Source organism: Nesoenas mayeri (genome assembly GCF_963082525.1).
Source record: "Nesoenas mayeri genome assembly, chromosome: 10".
Lineage (NCBI taxonomy): Eukaryota > Metazoa > Chordata > Aves > Columbiformes > Columbidae > Nesoenas > Nesoenas mayeri.
Genome location: NC_137560.1, coordinates 7,253,883 through 7,272,532, shown reverse-complemented (window position 1 = coordinate 7,272,532; position 18,650 = coordinate 7,253,883). Strand labels below are relative to the sequence as shown.

The following is an 18,650-nucleotide window of genomic DNA, read 5'->3' as shown; positions in this document are numbered from 1 at the left end:
ACACCCAAGTTTGGCACCGGAGAGCATACACCACTACAGCCTGGCTGTTCCCCCATGGCAGGAGGGGAGGAACAGAAAGAAAATCCTCCTTTCACATCTCCTGTTGCGCTTCTTCCATTAGCTGCTGTTCCAGGAGGACCTGCAGATCACACACATGTACTCTGCTGAAGGAGAAGAGGTGAAGCTGTGTGTTTCCATCTATCCCACTGACAATGTGGAGGAGTGGCTGCTGGAAGTGGAGAAATCCATGAAGGCCAGTGTACGGGACCACATAGAAAGATCAATTGGTGTTTATCCGGAGGTAAGAGTTTTATCACAGACTGGCTGGTCTCCAGTGTCTTGGTTCTAGGCTTACCATAAAGTTCACCAGTGATCGGGCTGATGAATTTGCCATATTCTACTAGTTTTAAAATACACCTTTAATCCAGTTGTGTGTGTGTTAAGTGCAGAATGTGCAATTAGGCAAGCAACTAATGCTTCAGAAGAATGCAAACCCTGCACACTCACTCAACAGCCACAGAATGCTTCCCAGTATCATAGAGCAACCCTGCATGAATCCATATCTATTCTTCTCTCCAGGCAACTTCTTTTTTATCAGGATCTCCTTCAAACTCTCATGTCTTGCACATGTGCTAGAGGCTGGTAAAAGTAACCAAGACATGGGAACTATTGATTTCAGTCAGTGCACAGGGGATGCATCTTGGCTCTGGTTTCTGTGTAAAAGCTATGCTTGTAGAAAATTTAAATTTTAATTTGTTTGGGTCTAAGAAGGCAGAAAGCTGAAAAATGAAAAGGCCTCAGATATTTCTGTTGCCATTTTCTACTCAGCAACTGGAGGAAAAGAAAAGGAAAGCCTCTTAAACAATAACACAGTTCTTATTTTGTAATTATGCATCTCAAATCAGGGAGACATAGGAATAAAAAAATAAAATCATTATCTTACCACCTTTTTTTTTGTCTTTTTTGAGACTGCACGTACTACATGGGTCTTGCAATGGCCTGGCCAAGTGGTCATTGCTGGCTGCCAGATTTTCTGGACAAAGGAAGTGTCTGAAGCTCTGGAAGCTGGAGATTTGTCCAGCAGGCTCTACCCACAGCTGACTACTCAGGTATGAAAGTGAATATAAGGGTGAGATTCTGCCAGATGGAGATTTTTCAATCATGAGACCTTAGATAACTTATAAATACAGCCAGGACAATATTGTAGGAGAAACAGAGACATAGTCCCACATAGCACAGCTCAAAACCAGCTAAATAACCAGGTTCTTATCATCTTAATCATTAGGATATTTGTCATCATAAACCTCTAATAATGTACAGCACAGATAATATGGTCATTACCTGAAGACAGAAACAGAGTGAAAGAGCCTCTCTCCAGGGTCACCCAAAAGTCAAAGGTGGAGGAGAACTGAAGGGATGGATGGTAGTAAAGTAAAACTGCATCCTTTATATCTGTTCCCTGCATCTAATCACACCTAATACCTGGGATATATTAGCTCTGGGCCTCATGGTGGCTCTAACTCTTTCTTTTCACCTGAACATGGTAATGGTGTAGGCAAAAGTGAGCTCTGACCACTGTTTGCTTTCTGAGGGGTCGTTTGTATCTATGGCAAGAGAAGAGGCAGAAGTTGCCTGGACACAGGCTGTGATCTGGACGTGGCATGCCATAACTTCAGTTGCATTGTGTTAGTACAGCCTGGCTCTTTGGGATAGGTATTGCTTCAGAGTATTTTCTTTTCCTTTCCCAGCTGGGTGATTTGGTTGCCCTGGTCCGTGGACAATTGTCTAAGATGCAGCGATCAGTGTTGTCAGCTCTGATTGTGATTGAGGTCCATGCGAAGGATGTTGCAGCAAAGCTGATTGAGGAGAATGTGACAAGCATGAACGATTTTGAGTGGATCTCTCAGCTCAGGTAGAGAGCAGAGCTGTTGAACCTCACCTGGCCTCCTTGGCCAGTCTTCATCCTCCTTACTCATCAGTTGTGTCCATAGCAAATGGTAACAAGAGTTTGCATGGTCTGTAAGCAGTATTCATGAGTTGCCTCTAATGTCCCTGTGAGGAATGAGATTTAAATCTAAAAAGGATGCTGGTTCTAAGGTGTCTAACAGATGTAGTTTTGACAGCATCCACTTTGGCAATATAGATGAAGCCGTACCATGGTGTTTCACTGTGAAAGGGCATGCTCCTGCCTAAGGAATATGACCCTTGGTATAACACCTAATTTCAGAATTCCTGTCTGCCCTGTTGTGGTACCTTATCCTTTCTTCTCTCAAGAGGGAAACCCTTGACATGCAGGTCTCCAGACTTGCAGGTTGCAGCCTTATGAGCTGCTGTGTTGTCTGCCAGGCAGTGTTTATCTTTCTGATGTCATGTTCACTCATCGTTAGATATTACTGGACGGAGGAGGACATGTACATCAGAGCAGTCAATGCTGAATTTCTCTATGGCTATGAGTATCTGGGCAACAGTGGCCGTCTGGTCATCACGCCCCTCACTGACAGGTAAGGAAGTGGTTTTCTGGGTAATAAGTGTATCTTTTTATTTTTTCTTTTGTTTTTGTATGAACAAGGCTTATTGGGGATTAAACTAAGGATGAGACCATGCCAGTCTTACTGCTTAATTCATGTAAATAGAAGCTATTTGTACAGTAGATGACTACCTGAGAGAATAGAAACACCCTGGTGTTGGTTCGGTGTTCCTAGTGATCAATGCTCAGACTGGTTGTTTTCACTCTCCTAATTCTTAATATGGTGCTCTGACTCATATAAAATGCCTATGTGGTAGTTAAGGAGCGCTTCTACAAACAGGTAAATAGGAGCATCTAATACCCTAGAACACGCAGCAGCGATCGTAGCTTTACCCTTTTGTAACTGTTCTTTTTCTGGAGAGTGAATTCGTAGCCAGTGGCACAAGGATGTATGCATGCAGGCCCCCATGAATACTAATCAAGGCCATATAGCTAACTCCTTTGCAGAGTGCTGCATATCCAAGCAGTTCTGCAGAGTAATAAAGGATGGATTCCTACCTGTCTCTGACTGAATAGATCATATGTCTCCCTTACTGAAATCACTAATAGAAATGCTTTTCATCATCTGGTCTCTTCTTTGTTGTAGGTGTTACCTGACGCTTACAGGAGCTCTGCACCTGAAATTTGGAGGAGCACCTGCAGGACCAGCGGGAACAGGCAAAACAGAAACGACAAAAGACTTGGGGAAAGCACTAGCAATCCAAACTGTAGTGTTCAACTGCTCCGACCAGCTTGACTTTATGGCAATGGGAAAGTTTTTCAAGGGACTAGCCAGGTACAATGGAATACTGTGTGTCATTATCAAGGAGTGGGTGGGATACAGGGATGCTCACCACTGGGAATCAGTGGGTGTTTTTCAGAGCAGCCCAGAAGAGCAAACAAAGCCCTAGTAGGAGTGTTACTGTGTTCCTGAATGAGCAAAGTTACAAAATTCCTGCCAGAAGGGAGAGACAGTTGAGCCAATTAAAAAAAAGAAAAAGGATAAAAAGAGATACTGTTCATTTAAGGCAAAATTAAAATGCTTGACACCAATCCACTGTTAGAAACCTGTGCAAATGTTTGCAGCTCTGGCCATCGTTTTAGTATCATACACGTTAGACTGAGATTCAGCCCACAAGCTGCTTAATCTTAAGGAGGAGAGAATCTGCTGTGTATCCAAAATTGAGCAGCCAAGAGAGACTGCTTTAAGCCCTGAGGAATCCTCTCAGAGAAGCTCCTCTCTTCTCTACATTTCAAACAGAGCTGATCCAATTAGTCTGTTGCATGCTGGTGAATCTGAATTAGTCACTCCAACAAAAGCTGATGCTCCCTTCTCAGATGTTTTCTTTATAAGTAATTTAACTTCTTTTTTAAACCCTGCCTTGTGGGAAGATCACCTTCCTCATAAACATGCTTCCAGCTTTATACATAGTCTTCCAAGCTCTGAAAAATGGACTTAAGAGATGCCTGAATTGTATCTGCAACACTTACAGCTCACGTACAAAACAGGAACTCAGTGTGATGCCTCTTTCAAGCCCAGATCTGTAACATGCAGAATTTGTTCCAGGCTGTAGGGTAGGACGTTGCCATAGTCTTATAGGGACCATGTAGCTTCTCATCCTATGGCCTGGGATGCATAGATGTGGTGAGAGGCCACAGCCCCTTCCACTGTACCAGTACCCTGTGGCTGTGTCACTTACCTGCTCTGGGACATTAGGGGCCTTCTGGGTTCACTTCTTGCCTCTGTGCTGCCTTCCCAGCATATGGATGTATTATTTCTAGATCTAACTGAACTTTTGAGTGCAAGTTTGCTCTGTGTGATGTTCCTGACACCCTTCTTTTCTTCTTCCTTGCCCAGTGCTGGCGCATGGGCTTGTTTTGATGAGTTCAACCGCATTGATATCGAGGTGCTGTCTGTGGTGGCCCAGCAGATCACAACCATTCAGAAAGCACAGCAGCAAAGGGTACGTAATGGACATTAGGCAGACAAAAAAAATCTCCACTTGAGCTCATCCAGGCTAATCCCTGTGTTTGCGTGTCTCTTCATGGAGGACCAGCCTTACTGCTTGGGGGCAACTTGGACAGATGTACTTGAGCTTCGAGAAGCGTGACTGATGCCCTGTCTGTAGCACATCGTATCGGGCCATTGCACAGTCAGCATCTCGGGTGGGTTTTGCAGCCTCACCGTAGTCTGTGCTGCCACAGTTGCCCAAAGTCACAGACTGAAGTGTGTCTCAGCTTGAGCTGCAGTGCCAGCAGACTTTGGTGTGGGAGACAATCTGATACAGATCCACTGAGCTGTGGTAAAGGCAACCAGTGTTCTGCCATGAGCTGCTCAGCACCACCTTTGTCTAAATGTGTTAGCCAAGCTTTAGTGGATTCACAAAGCCCAATATATGCAGCAGAGTACATGCTCATACACACACAGATCTGCAACATAAAGTCAATTGTTGGTTTTCATGGAGGCTCAGCTGTCAGCCAGTCTAGCAGCCAGCCTCTGCGTTGTTCTCTGGAGACTCACAGGGGTTAGGACCTGAATCTCCCTGACTTTGGCTTGGAATTAGAAACTTGCTCTCTGTGAATTCTTCTGCATTACTTTATCCCTGATCTGAAATTACTACCTACGCAGTTTTAAAAAGGATTTAGGTTTCTCTTTGCCCTCTCTGCCACAAATTAATTCAGGCACAAACTCTACTGCAAAATAAATAGAAAGATGCTTGTTTACAGCTGCAGCGATAGAATTCTGTTCAAGAGCCAAAAAAAAAAAAATTATCCTATCAGTAAATCTTCCATGAGCCCAGTTTCTTAAATGGGGAGGAATATTGCTGGTGACACTGGATTCCTGCAGTGGGGCCAGACTGAGTCACTACCATTGTGGGCAGCTGTGTGTGTCCATGCTTGATAATTTAACTACTGAAAGCCATTGTTTTCCTCTTGGAAGATTCTGCTACAGTGTTTAATTTGCAGGTCAGGCTCTGTTCTTTGAGGATGATAATATTTTTTATTTTCTAGGTGGATCGCTTCATGTTTGAAGGCACGGAGATCCCACTGGTCCCATCCTGTGCAGTCTTCATCACAATGAACCCAGGGTATGCTGGGCGCACTGAACTGCCCGATAACCTGAAGGTAAGGAGGGCAGACGACAGACAGAAAGTGGAAGGGTGATACAAGTGCTCCATGCTAACTAGACCACCAGTGTGTCTGTGACAAGGATTGGGAAGTGATGCTTTTGGAAAGTTTCTAGTATCATTTTGAGATTTGAATCATATCTATAAGCAAACAGCACTCCTCAGATTGCAGTCTACAGGGATGCTGCCCTGGCAGGTGCCAGGGACACTCATGCTGTGTCCTCTGAACAGTCTGGGAGAGACGCTCAGCCTTTTCAGTTTGCTGGAAAAAGCAAGAAACAATAGTGTTTTGATCTTGTGTTGGAACTGTATGTTTCAGGCTCTCTTTCGTCCTGTGGCCATGATGGTCCCAGATTACTCCATGATTGCTGAGATCTCACTCTACTCCTTTGGGTTTAATGAAGCCAAAGTCCTTGCGAAGAAGATCACCACAACATTCAAACTATTGTCAGAGCAGCTCAGCAGCCAGGTAGATGTGATAATGTCCATGAATGTTTTTTGAATGTGAGGCTTTCCTAGCCTAGACACAAAGTACCTGGATGCTTCTCTTGGTGCCTTGTCATAGTGTATCGCAAAAAGGTCACAATACCCATTTATCACCTGCCTCCTGTCTTTCTAATCCTCATTTCTCCTCCTGAGGCTGGATTTGCATTCACCTTCAGTCTTAGTTAGGATTAGAATGGCAGGACAACGGAGCCAAGCAGCTCTGCCTGCTTCTCCCTCCATCTAGTATTTTTCTTCATCCAGTTATTCTTTTCTTCACCCATAGTCTGTACAGCTGAGGACTAGTTAGTTGTTGGAAAGATTGCAAGAGCAGACTTTGATGAAGGAGCAGTTGTTCTGAAGGAACTCTCTCTTGTGAGAGGCTTGTTCTCTCTCATTTTTCTTTTCTTACCTGCTGAGTGCATGTATACGTTCACTCTTTTTAGCTAGTGCTCCTGTATCTGATGACGTTGTTTCCTCTGTGCCTATTCCAGGACCACTATGACTTTGGGATGAGAGCTGTGAAGACTGTCATCTCAACAGCTGGTAACCTCAAAAGAGAGAATCCTACTATGGATGAGGTAAATGTGCTTCTGCCTCACACTGTTGCCACATAAGAGAGGCAGGACCTTTGAAGTTCTGAATTCTTAATCTTTGCAGGAGCTGATCTGCCTGCGGGCTATCAGGGATGCCAACATACCCAAATTCCTGCAGGATGACCTCAAGCTCTTCAGGGGTATTGTCTCAGATTTATTTCCCAAGATCAAAGAAGAGCCTGTTGATTATGGTATCCTGGAAGAAGCCATTCGCAAATCCTGCATCAAAGAGAATCTGAAGGATGTCGATGGTGAGGGGAAAGGCCCTCCACGAGCTCCCCCCGGGCCTGGGCTGTTAGTCCAGCACCCTGCGCTATGAAAGAGGGAGCTGGTCCCAGACCCTCTCCTCATCATCTTCCTTTACAGGCTTTGTGACTAAGTGCATCCAGCTCTATGAAACCACTGTGGTTCGTCATGGCCTTATGCTAGTGGGGCCAACAGGCTCTGGGAAGACAAAGGTATGGTTGAGATACTGTGCTGGCCCCTGCAAACCACCTATTGATGCAGAGGGTTGAGCTTCATGGAAGACATGTACTCTGCTATTTCAACCTCTCTGAAACAGAAGTCAGGGGACCAAAATGCTGCCTTTTAGCGCTGATTTATAGCCATAGCGAAGTATATTAGTATCTCATTCTTTTGAGTTGGGAGATTAGACTGAGGCTTATTAGATCTGCTGCAAATTTCTAAGGCTGAGACTTGCTTCGACATCTTGAGATTCTTCAGGCCTCTTGCATAGATGATCTAACTTCCTCCCCCTGCATCTGGATTATTTTATTTCTGTGAATACAGCCAGGCGTCTCCTTACCATGCCATTATCCTTCACTACGTCTCCTTTCTTGCTGGGTTTGGAATACAGTTGCTGTGTCGTTACGGAGCCATGGCAGCTAACTCTCTTGCTCTCCTGCCTTTGCAGTGCTACGAGGTGCTGGCAGCTGCAATGACGTCACTGAAAGGTCAGCCTGCAGCCAGCGGTGGGAATTACGAGGCAGTCCGCTACTTTGTGCTGAATCCCAAATCCATCACAATGGGCCAGCTTTATGGAGAATTCAACTTGCTAACGCATGAGTGGTAAAGTACAAAACCTGCTTTCCTTCCTCCCAGACGGGAAACGTTTTTCTTCTGGTCCTGAGCTCTTCTCTTCAAGGCTGAGAACAGTTTAGGATAGAAGCATAAAACCAGAAGCGATCAATTCCTTATCCTCAGCAAGCCACAATAGCCAGTCACAGCGATTTAAGCTGACATCTTTTATTGTGCGCTTGGCCCGGCTGCCAGCACATGCCCAGACAGTTACTGCAGCTCCGCTGGCAGCATTAGCTGCATAACAAGAAATAATTCAATTGCTTTGGAGCACATGCCCCTGCTCTAAGATACAGCAGCTTAAAACCACTTGTTTTGCTTCTGAAGAAAAGTGACCTCTGTACTGTGCACTTGAATTGTTCTGTATAAATACCCTGGTGGCCTTGAATGATGAGGGATGACTGTCAGACATAAAGGGGCATTTCATTCCAGTTACCAGGGCTCCTGCTTGCTTCTGTGGTTTGGAAGCAAGAGCCAATAGCCTGTTTGCCCTCTTGACAGCCAAGTCCTACTGCTTGTGTTTCCATATGTGACCTGAAGTTGACTTTGCAGCTCACTCTATCCAGAAGCTAAGGTGTGAGAAGTGCTGTGGATCTCCCTTTGGCTCTGTCACCCACCACTTGCTTGTGGACAAAGCTAAAGACTGTGTTCTGTAAAACCAGCTAAACTAAATAAATATGAAACTAACCACCCTCTAGGAAAGGTGCAAGCAGATAAACATCACTGATGCTGAGACCCAGCGCTTCCCAGACTGGGCTCTGGTGTGTCTTTACCAAAGGACCTTTTATAGGATATTCCAGTTAAGTTTGACAGTTCATTTATGATGTAACTCTACCCAGGGGCAGCACACAGGCACATCAACATGACAAAAAGAAAAATACAGCAGCCGTGTAAAATGTATTTACAGACAAATCCATCTGTTTTAATCAGCTGAGCTTTAGAACAGACTGCTTTCCTTTGGTTTCAGTAACAATACCCTGGCATTCACTAGCACTATGAAATAACAAATAATTATTTAATAATGGGAGTGGAGTCCAGGGCCTGAACAGAAATTGCACTCCAGGTTTCCACGTGCAGATTAAGTTCTTGCTGTCAATGGTCAGCGTTCCTTGTGTATCTGCTCTCCTGTTCACCAGCTCCAGCACCACCCGAGTTCACGGGCAGCTGAGCATGGGGAACTTAAGTTATAAAGAGGGTCATGCTCTTTATGTTGGATTCACCCTCCTAACCTACAGTTACTCAGCTGAAGCATCTGAATTAGCAGAGTACTTGTCCTGAGTCTCCCTTTGCACTTGGTGGAGAAAAGGAGGCACCTCCAGAGAGCAGGTAACCCACCTATAGCCCGAGTGGATGCTTGCAAGGCCTCTTTGCTTTTCACTGAGGACAGAGATGTGAAAGGGAAACTTGGAATTTTATAGTTAAATGACATGAAGTCCAGATCCTAATGCCAAAAGAAATTGTTTCATGGTGCCACTCAGGCTTAGGCGTATGTCTCAGTAAAAGAAAGAGTGAGATGGACCTTTATGCAGCTCATCAAGAAGTGAGCCACAGGTATCCTTGGACACATGAACCAGAGTAAGATTCTGGCTCTGTTGCCTTGTATGGTGAAAACTTTGCCATTGATTTCAGCAAAACAGGAATGAGCCAAGCCATGCCTTCCTCCTGCCTTCCAGGACAGATGGGATCCTTTCCTCACTCATCCGACAGGGAGCTGCGGCCACTGACACCATCAAGAAGTGGTACATGTTTGATGGGCCAGTTGATGCTTTGTGGATTGAGAACATGAACACGGTGCTGGATGACAATAAGAAGCTGTGTCTCAGCTCGGGGGAAATCATCAAGATGACAGAGGTAACTCATACCTCCCACATTTGCTGCCTGTTTTCCTTCCTCCTTCCTGGAACAGACTTGCCTTTGACTCTCTACTTGATGCTTGTGATGGGCTTGTATGGAAATTGGTGTCTCAGTGGCAGCCGTGTGTTGGCCAGACCTCTGTGGTGCTGCACGAACACAATAAAAAGAGGGCTCCTGTAACAAAGGGAAGGATTTCAGCTTCACCAAATTATACTGAAAGATATATCACAAGTGATCAAGTCCTTATCCTCCTTTCTCTCCTTTTACAATTTCCAGAGCATGACCATGATGTTTGAAGTCCAGGATCTGGCTGTTGCTTCCCCGGCCACAGTGTCCCGCTGTGGCATGGTTTACCTGGAACCCAGCATCTTGGGGCTTGAGCCCTTCATTGAGTGCTGGCTGCAAAAAATCCCAAACATCATCGAGCCCTTCTCAAAGCAGCTAGCATCTCTCTTCAAGAGGTTCCTCAAGGTGAGCTACTATGCCGTTCCAGCCTTTCCATGGCTTGGAGCTTGTCAACTCAGATATCGGCCAGCCCAGACTTGTCAAGGCCTGGATTTAAATGCCATTGTGGGAACACTCCAAACTACCAGTATACAAACTGTCCTGTGAATTTCCTGGGTTTAAAAGATCACTGATCGCTGCAGATGTGACTTAGTCTTGTTGGTCATTATTGTTTGGTTTATTTCCTTTTAAAATTATCTTCTGGACAAAATCATCCCTTGTGCAAAGCCATTGCTTAAAGTACAGTTATTCCAGGGGAAAAGTTGTAAGAGCAGGTCTGGTCATTTCTACTCATCTCCTGATCCACTATTTGAATGAATAGCCCAGAGCTGCAAAGTAAAGGTCATAGAATCATAGCACAGTTTGGGTTGGAAGGGACCTTCAAAGCTCATCCAGTGCCACCCCTGCCATGAGCAGGGACATCTTCACCCAGATCAGGTTGCTTAGAGCCCTGTCCAGCCTGGCCTGGGATGTCTCCAGGGATGGGGCATCTATCCCTGAACACAAAGAAAGGTCTGAAGGGAGCAAACCATTTGACAGCAGCAGTGGCACAAGATGCACGTCACTGTTGCACAGAACCAAGAGGCAGGCCTAGAGGTTTCCTGCGGCTAAGCCTGAACCAAGTTGTTTGACTTACTTTTCTCCAGTCATTGTGCTGGTACTCGGGATGCAGCATTCTCAGTCATACCCTCCCTGCTAGATGTAGCCTGCAGGGAAGTGAGGAGAAACCAGAACCCTGGAAGGTAAAAGCAAAGTCAGGTGTGTTGGATGGTGACAGTGAGCTGTTCCTGCCTCTCCTTACAGGATGCCATCGGCTTTGTCCGGCGGTTTGTGAAGGAGATAACAGCCTCAACAGACAGTAACCTCACAAGGAGCCTCCTCGTGCTCTTGGAATGTTTGTTTCAGCCTTTCATTCCCAGTGAGGTAGGATTTTGCTGCTGTCACTGGTGTGCACCTGTAACTCTTAAGGGCAGTAGGTCATGCAGAGGGTTAGTCACTGCAGAACAAAATGTTGGTGCAGAAAGGTCAGACTGTAGTTCATCTGCATGGCAGGAGGCAATACAGCATCCTGCCAAGCACAGGCAAACCTAGAAGGATTATGCTTTGCCCACTAAAAGATAAACTCTCTGCCTAGCAGACTAGAGGGAAGAAGTTCACTTTTATATGTAGCAGAGGGAATTTTAAAATTTTCTACTGAATTTTCTACTGAAAGCAAAGATTAGAGCTAAGCAGTGATGCACTTCAGATTGCGGGTCTTTTGAGAACTGGTATTGAAGAGGGCTGGACAATTTTCAAATTTAAAAACCAAGGACTACATTCTTCTCCCAGCTCCTGTTGAGTGACATTAGTTCATCAAGGGCAGTCTCGCAAGTACACCAATGAAACAGCAAGCTTTAATCCACAGAATGCATTGACAAGGCCTGTGAAAAGCTGGCTAGAATAAGCTACATAGAAGCCAAGCAAAATTATGAGCAATTAAGAAGAGTCTGTTTTCTGTGTACCTTAACTATGCCTTAGAATTTTACTTCTGCTCTTGTCTGGTTCCCAGGGAGTTAGGAGGATTCCCCAGGAGAAGATGGCTCGTATTGGAGAGCTGATTGAACCCTGGTTTATATTTGCCTTGATCTGGAGTGTGGGTGCTACTGGAGACTCCCAAGGTCGCACGGCCTTCAGCTTGTGGCTGAGGGAGAAGATGGCAAAGGAAAAGGTGAGGAAAGGAAAAGCAGATCCTCTCTTATTATAGAGGAACTGGTAATGAGGAATGGGTATCAGAGCTGCTTGAATGTTTGGAGGCTTCGGATGGGCTGCCTCTTGGGATCTGGGGTAACAGGTCTGCTTCAAACTTCAAGGCTGTCCTGGAGCTGGAAGATCTGGGAGAGAGACCTGACGCCCCTGCCCTGGGCAGCATCCTGTTAGTAAACTCTTCCTTGCAGTAGGGCAGATCCTCCTGTGAATTCACGGTGGCAGCCAAGTTCACCCCAGCTTTATTCCCACAGATACAGTTACTTTTCCCAGAAGAAGGACTGGTTTATGACTATAAACTGTATGATGCTGGGCTTAGCAGTCCTGAAGAAGATCTGGATGAGGAGGTCATTAAGGAGGTAAAATATTTCACTTTCAAACCCAAGCTGGGAAATTTGCAGGGGGGGATCAGGAAGCAACACAGTCCTGCCAGATTTGGTGGGATTTTCTCATCAAGGGTAAATAAGAAAGGGCTATAGGAACCAAGTGAGAATGTTTAAAGTGAAATGAAGCTTTCCATTGAAGGAAGAAAGCAGTTTCTTGCCCTCAGGGTTATAAAGCAGATCTTTTGAATCTGAGCCAAAGGCTGGTCAGTTCAGACCTGAGTGCCTCTGCCAGTGCTCAGAAAGTGAGAGGGCTCTACAAGTGTGGCTGCTGGAGAAGGACAGGGAGAAGCTCAGATGGAAATGTCTGCCTGTGTTAGAAAGCAGTGCACAACAGCTCAAGAGCTGTGTGCAGCAGTCTGGAGGAGGAGCAAGGCAGACAAATACACCATCTTTTTCACAGGGGACAGCAGAGCAGTAGGGCACGCAAGGCCCATCTGACTGACAGTCACCGGGCCCTCGGCTGAAATACAAAAAAAAAAAAGAGGAAAAATGCTTCCCCATCCTGAAATTGGAGTCAGAGCTAAGTAAAGAGCCCTACATGAGCGTCAGATGCTTAGCAGAAGCTGCCAGTATTGACTCTGTGGGAAGGCCACATGGGGTGCTCAGGAATGCACATTTTCTCAGTGTTCTCCAGCGCATCCCTGATAAAAACCTCTATCTCACTTGTGTAGTGGGCTCTGGGAGGTTAGTCTGTGCCTTCATTCCAGCACGTGTCATCCATGTCTTGTACAATTGCAAAACGTCCATTGTGCCACTGAGTGCAACACAGACGATGGCACCAGACATGAAGATAGGATCCAAGCTAAGCCCTCTTTGTCCTCTGCTGTGGGGACACTCACAGGGTAGGTCAGCTTAGGACAGAATTCCCATTCTTGGAAAGATCACAAGTGCTCCATCACCCTTTGATCCCAGTTCTCAGACAGAAGGCAGATATGTTGCTGCTGGAGCAATGATGTCTAACTCTTGGGCTACCTCCTTCCCAAAGGAAGTGAGTCAGGCACTCACAGCATTGCTGTGCAGAAAGGTAGGGGTGGCAAGAGTAGACAGGGGGTCTGGAAAGCTCAATTCCTCATCAGAATCTGAACTACTACGTAAGGAGCTGTGATGGTGAAAACAGCAGAAATACTGGTTTTGGATTCCCATAGGGGATAGATGCAACCACTCCCTCTAAACATACCTATACCTTTCAGGTGTGCTGGGAGCCGTGGCTGGACCCTACAGCAAAGTTCACCATGGTTCCTGATACAAACTTCTGCGACATTATTGTGCCCACGATGAACGCAGTCCGAATGGCCCACCTGCTGGGGCTTTTGCTCACCAACCGTAAGCCAGTACGTGCCCAACCTTGTCTTTGGTTTTTTAATTCAAACCTGTTCTCTTCAACAGGAGCACCTTTTCTTCTCCCAGTACAGTCAGAACCTAACAGCTACCTTATACTTTGAGATTACTTCCCACTCTCATGCGTTTTTAATTCTCTGCTCAAAAGCTGTGACTAAGCAACAGGAGTTCTCCATTCAGTCCCCAGGCACCATGCCAGTGCCCCAAAGGGATATCAACACTCAGTTCTTCAACCAAAATGCATCAATTGCTGGATAGCCCATCACCATCCCTCTTTACCTATTCCCTGTGGTTCCATTTAATACTTCTCTGGTTGGATTCCCTCCACGCCAAGAGATCTGTTACCTTGAACACATGTCCTTACTGAAGCAGCGAGCCTTCTGGCCTCCCCCAGCCTTTGAATGCCTAAGCGAGGAGTAACCTGCATTTCCTGCAGCAAATGTCAGAGAGCTGGGAAATGCAGACTGTCTGCTTGTGCTTCTAGGTTCTCTGCATTGGTCCCACTGGCACAGGGAAGACTCTCACAATTACAGACAAGCTTTTGAAGAACTTGCCTCCCAGATACATCACCCACTTCCTGATGTTTTCAGCACGCACCTCTGCCAACCAAACCCAGGATCTCATTGACAGCAAACTGGATAAGAGGCAAGTTTCCTTTCTGTGTTTGCAAAGGCAGTATCCCTGAGCTCAGTGTTTCTATCAGCTTGGCTAGTTAATTTCACGCCAAGACCTGAAGAGGCCCCAAGTACATAGAGCTGTGGGAAACAAATAGGAAACACACCAAATCTGAGCTGGGCTTGTGGGAGCCAGTAATAACTTGATACAGTGGCAAGAAAGTAAGAAGGATTAGTGGGGGTCTGTAAAAGTTGCTCCAATTCTAGTTATTCCAGAAATACTACATTTCACAGCGCAGGTGTGAACATGGGAGAACATGTGGCTGCTGACCCCCAGTTCCACCCCCATGGTCAGCTGCTTCCCATTTTCCTCCCTGGTCAGCTGCTGGTTTGAAGTTTCCAAAAGATTTACAGGCTCAAGCTTTGATTTTATTTGCACCTGTATATTCATTGATACTGTGCATTAGTAGACAAAACTTCACTCCTGTTTGGAAAGAAGCCAGTGCCTCAAATGTTGCGCTGGAACTTTTCTGTGCAAAGGCCCATATAAAGAGGTATATGGAGTGTAAGTGCAAGGCCGGCTCAAACTGCTGGCTCAGGAAGCCTCTGGACAAAAAACAGCTTTTGGGTCAAGGTAGGAGTTACACTGCAACAGGAGTTTTCCTGTGTCCTTATGTGGCTTCTGTCCTTACAGGCGAAAGGGTGTGTTCGGGCCTCCAGTTGGGCGGTACTTCATCTTTTTTATTGATGACTTGAACATGCCTATGTTGGAGACATACGGTGCTCAGCCACCCATCGAGCTGCTGCGGCAGTGGATGGACCATGGGGGCTGGTACGACAGGAAGCAGATCGGTACGACCCAAATTATTTGCCCAGTACTCATGGCAAAAGTTGGCCTGTTGATAGATGTGCATACCTGCTGTGCAGATGTGTGGCAAGGGGTTTTAGCTACAACTTGTCATTAATTCCTGATTTTCCACTCTTCAAGGTACCTTTAAGAAGCTGGTAGATATTAATTTTGTCTGTGCCATGGGACCTCCTGGAGGAGGAAGGAATGCTGTCACCCCACGCTTCACCCGCCACTTCAACTACCTCTCCTTCACAGAGATGGAAGACAGCAGCAAGAAGGCTATCTTCTCCACCATCCTTGGCCGCTGGATGGGTACGTTCTGCAGACAACTGCCACCTTCTCCTCATGTTACAAGTCAACCCAATGATAATAGAGGTTGGAAGGGGAGGCATTAATACTGATGATCTGATAAAAGTGTTGGAAACTGGAACTTGCGTTAGTTTTTTTGAAGATGCTTTTTGGAAAGCGTTGTTTGAATCTTAGCAAACAGTCTCAGGGCCAAACTCTGGTGGTGCAAATCAGCAAACTCCAACTTTGACTCTCACAGTTTCATAAGGTGTTCCATAGCCCAGGCCTTTCACAGAGGATTTTATTTGTGATAAGTGCTGCAGATATCCTTCACCTCAGCAAGTAAAGTGGTAACTCAGGGTTTTTGTCTTCTTCTAGATGGACTCCTAGGAGAAAGAAGTCACAGAGAGCCAGTGCGTAAGTAAGAGCAGAAAGATGAGAGTGAGAGACTGTGAACAGACCAAGCTGATGGGCACAGCATGGCGTAGCTTACCTGTGCTTTCGGCAGACAGACACTTGCCCAGACAACAGCCTTCTGTGGAAGCAGAGCCTTCTGTTACTCTCCATCTGCTGCAGCCTGTGGACAGCTGAGCAGGGAGGCTCTAAGCATGGTGCTGCAGCCACCCAGAAAAAAAGGGTTTATTTGGAGTTAAATGAGTGCTCTTATATTTGACAGGGTGGGAATTTAGGATCATCCTTGCAAATGTGCCCTCATCTGCAAATCTGCTGGTAGGAAGGAGTGAGAATAGCGAGCTATGAGAAAGGCAAAGCTGAGGTCTCTGAGTGCTTCCAATATTCACAGACATCAGTACCTGACTATGAGCTCGGGGCACACTGAAGCAACTAGCTGTGTTTTTAAAAAAGTAAAGAAGGTTGGAAATAATGAAAAAAAAAAAAAAGTATAAAATGCCAGGGTGTCAGAGGAGTGTTTATAATGATTTGGATTGGAAAAAAAATATTTTAAAAGTATTTTATTTGCTTAAAACTGGCAGGTGTGTTTAAATCTTATCAGACTATTGCATAAGAAATTATTCCTCAGTGGCTTTGCATTTGCTGAGCTCAATGGATTGCAGGGTGGTTTAGCTAAGAGGACACTCACACCTTCTAGCTTAAAAGTAGCTGAGACTCCACTGAGGGAGGACTACAAGGAAGGAGAAGGAAAACCTGCCTGTATTTCGGGTAGGCACCAACTACCTGTCTGGCAGTGTCTCCTCTCCCCTTGAGGTGCACCAAGTCTTAACACTGCAGAATTGTTGTGATATGTTCTCTTCCCACATTTGCTTCCCTTGGGTTGGAAACCCATTGGCAAACTGTCCACTGCAGTGAACCAGTGCTTGGTCAGGTCCCCATGCAGTCTCTGCATAAGGAAGCAGAAGAAAAGTGTGTTCTTGTCCAAGTCCTAGTGACACCTCTGGCACTCAGTGCCACCCATCTGCACTGGTAGGACCTTCTCAACCCAGAGTCACCACCTTGGCATCCTCTCCACCTTTCTCTGTCTCTGCAGCAGAAGCAGTTGCAGTCAAAGACTTGAATGAGCCCTTGGTTGATGCCACCATTGCTGTGTATTTGACCATCACATCCCAGCTGCTGCCTACACCAGCAAAATCACATTACACCTTCAACCTGAGAGACCTCTCCAAGGTGTTCCAGGGCATGCTCATGGCTGAGCCCGGCAAGGTGGAGGTGAGTCCTCCCATCAGCACAGCCGTGCACCCCAGGGAAGACCAGAATAGTTCCAGTTCAAGCCTCATTGACAGGCCTGCAAACAGGCCTCAATTGCTTGTGGAAGCTACATTTTGGTACAGTTCACTGAATGTGGTGGACTTCTCTTTGGCAACATTGCCAAGTACCCATAGCAAAGAGACCCTCCCACCACCACCCCAGCCCTTCCTTGTTGTGGAAGCAGATGAGTGGTCACAGGGAGTCAATATGACACAGCCTGTCCGTTCAGGGCTGGATGGAGCCATAGGGGACCACACAGGGGACCATGTGGGGACAGAGGCATTGTCCTGTTACCAGCTTGTAGCAAGTATGTCTTGTGTCCCTTCGGCTCTCCTGACGACCTTGCTCTGGCTCCAGCCTAGCCAGTAGGGATTGACTTATCACAGCAAGTACTTTGGACCCCAGTTCTGTGCTACACCAGAATGAAAGATCTTTCCAAAAAACCAGAACAACTTCTGGAAACAGCAAAAAATAAATCAAACTGGGGGAAGATAAGGACAAACAACATGAAATTTAAATCTCTTAAAGTCTGACATATGGACAAATAAAGGGGGGATTAGCTGAAGCTGTAATGAGCTCTCTGCAAAGCAGCTGTTTTGACAGGGGTTGTTTTTGAGAGGAGAAGGGAATGCAGCTTCCTCCACCCAGTTTTCTCTGCTCCAGCTGCTACTAGCAGGAGTGGAGCTGGCCTCACGCCGGGCAGGAACCAGCTTTCCTGACAGTCAAGCTCTTAATACTTCTCTGCTTCTCTCATGGGGGTGTTTTGCTGGGGTTTCCTACCAGAACAAACTGCAGCTGCTGAGACTGTGGTACCACGAGAGTTGCCGGGTATTCTGTGATCGCCTGGTCAGCAAGGAGGACCGGACCTGGTTTGACAACCTGATGAAGAGTATGATGGAGGATTTTGACACCACTTTTGAGGAGGTTGTCCCCTCCCAGCCAGTTCTGTTTGGGGACTTCATGGAGCCAGATGCCATTGTCAAGCAGTACGAAGCAATCAACAGCCAGGAAAAGGTAAGGACCCAGGGAATCATGATGATGTGAGCTATGTTCACATCTTCCAAGTCTTCTACAAACAAAAGAAGGCAGTTAATGGTAACTGTGGGGCTGCTTGAATTGAAGGTGTCTGGAATCACACATCCTGTTAGGGCTCTCCTGTGAAATCCTACCCCAGATATGGATGGTGGCTGCATTTGGTGTGATGGGAAGCTGAGGTAGAACAAGCTGTCTCCACATTGCCGTCCTGGGGGCAGCCTGCTATGCCAAATCTCCCAAGTGAGCTGCACTTGGGACTGAAAAGTGAAATTTACTGGAAAGAAATGTCGCATTACCCCCAAACAATACTACTTTTGCCATTAAAGTCTTCACAATTGACCTTTACAAGTAATTAATGTTACTGCCAGATTCCCTGTTGGAGAAGATACTGCGAGTACATTGGTAGTGATAATTAAGCAAAGGCAATGTGCAGTGCATTTTGCACTCATTATCAGAAACAGGTGATTATCCTGTTGTCTCTCCTTTTGTGATAGCTGTGTGGCAGGGACTGGTAGTTAACTGAGCT

General features: G+C 46.1%; 1 protein-coding gene across 1 annotated transcript in view; it reads left to right on the top strand.

Moving 5' to 3' along the window:
• Positions 1-18,650, top strand: part of DNAH1 (dynein axonemal heavy chain 1) — a gene marked incomplete at both ends in the record, with an annotated part of 68,388 nt that overhangs the window by 26,222 nt on the left and 23,516 nt on the right. The window contains 24 exon segments of the mRNA XM_080350581.1: positions 122-301; positions 969-1,109; positions 1,749-1,912; positions 2,388-2,501; positions 3,114-3,302; positions 4,365-4,470; positions 5,519-5,632; positions 5,954-6,103; positions 6,612-6,698; positions 6,778-6,964; positions 7,080-7,171; positions 7,627-7,781; positions 9,464-9,641; positions 9,921-10,115; positions 10,953-11,072; positions 11,698-11,856; positions 12,146-12,250; positions 13,468-13,608; positions 14,100-14,260; positions 14,924-15,081; positions 15,218-15,391; positions 15,746-15,784; positions 16,872-17,050; positions 17,873-18,103. Coding sequence (XP_080206707.1) covers positions 122-301; positions 969-1,109; positions 1,749-1,912; positions 2,388-2,501; positions 3,114-3,302; positions 4,365-4,470; positions 5,519-5,632; positions 5,954-6,103; positions 6,612-6,698; positions 6,778-6,964; positions 7,080-7,171; positions 7,627-7,781; positions 9,464-9,641; positions 9,921-10,115; positions 10,953-11,072; positions 11,698-11,856; positions 12,146-12,250; positions 13,468-13,608; positions 14,100-14,260; positions 14,924-15,081; positions 15,218-15,391; positions 15,746-15,784; positions 16,872-17,050; positions 17,873-18,103 — 3,519 coding nt within the window.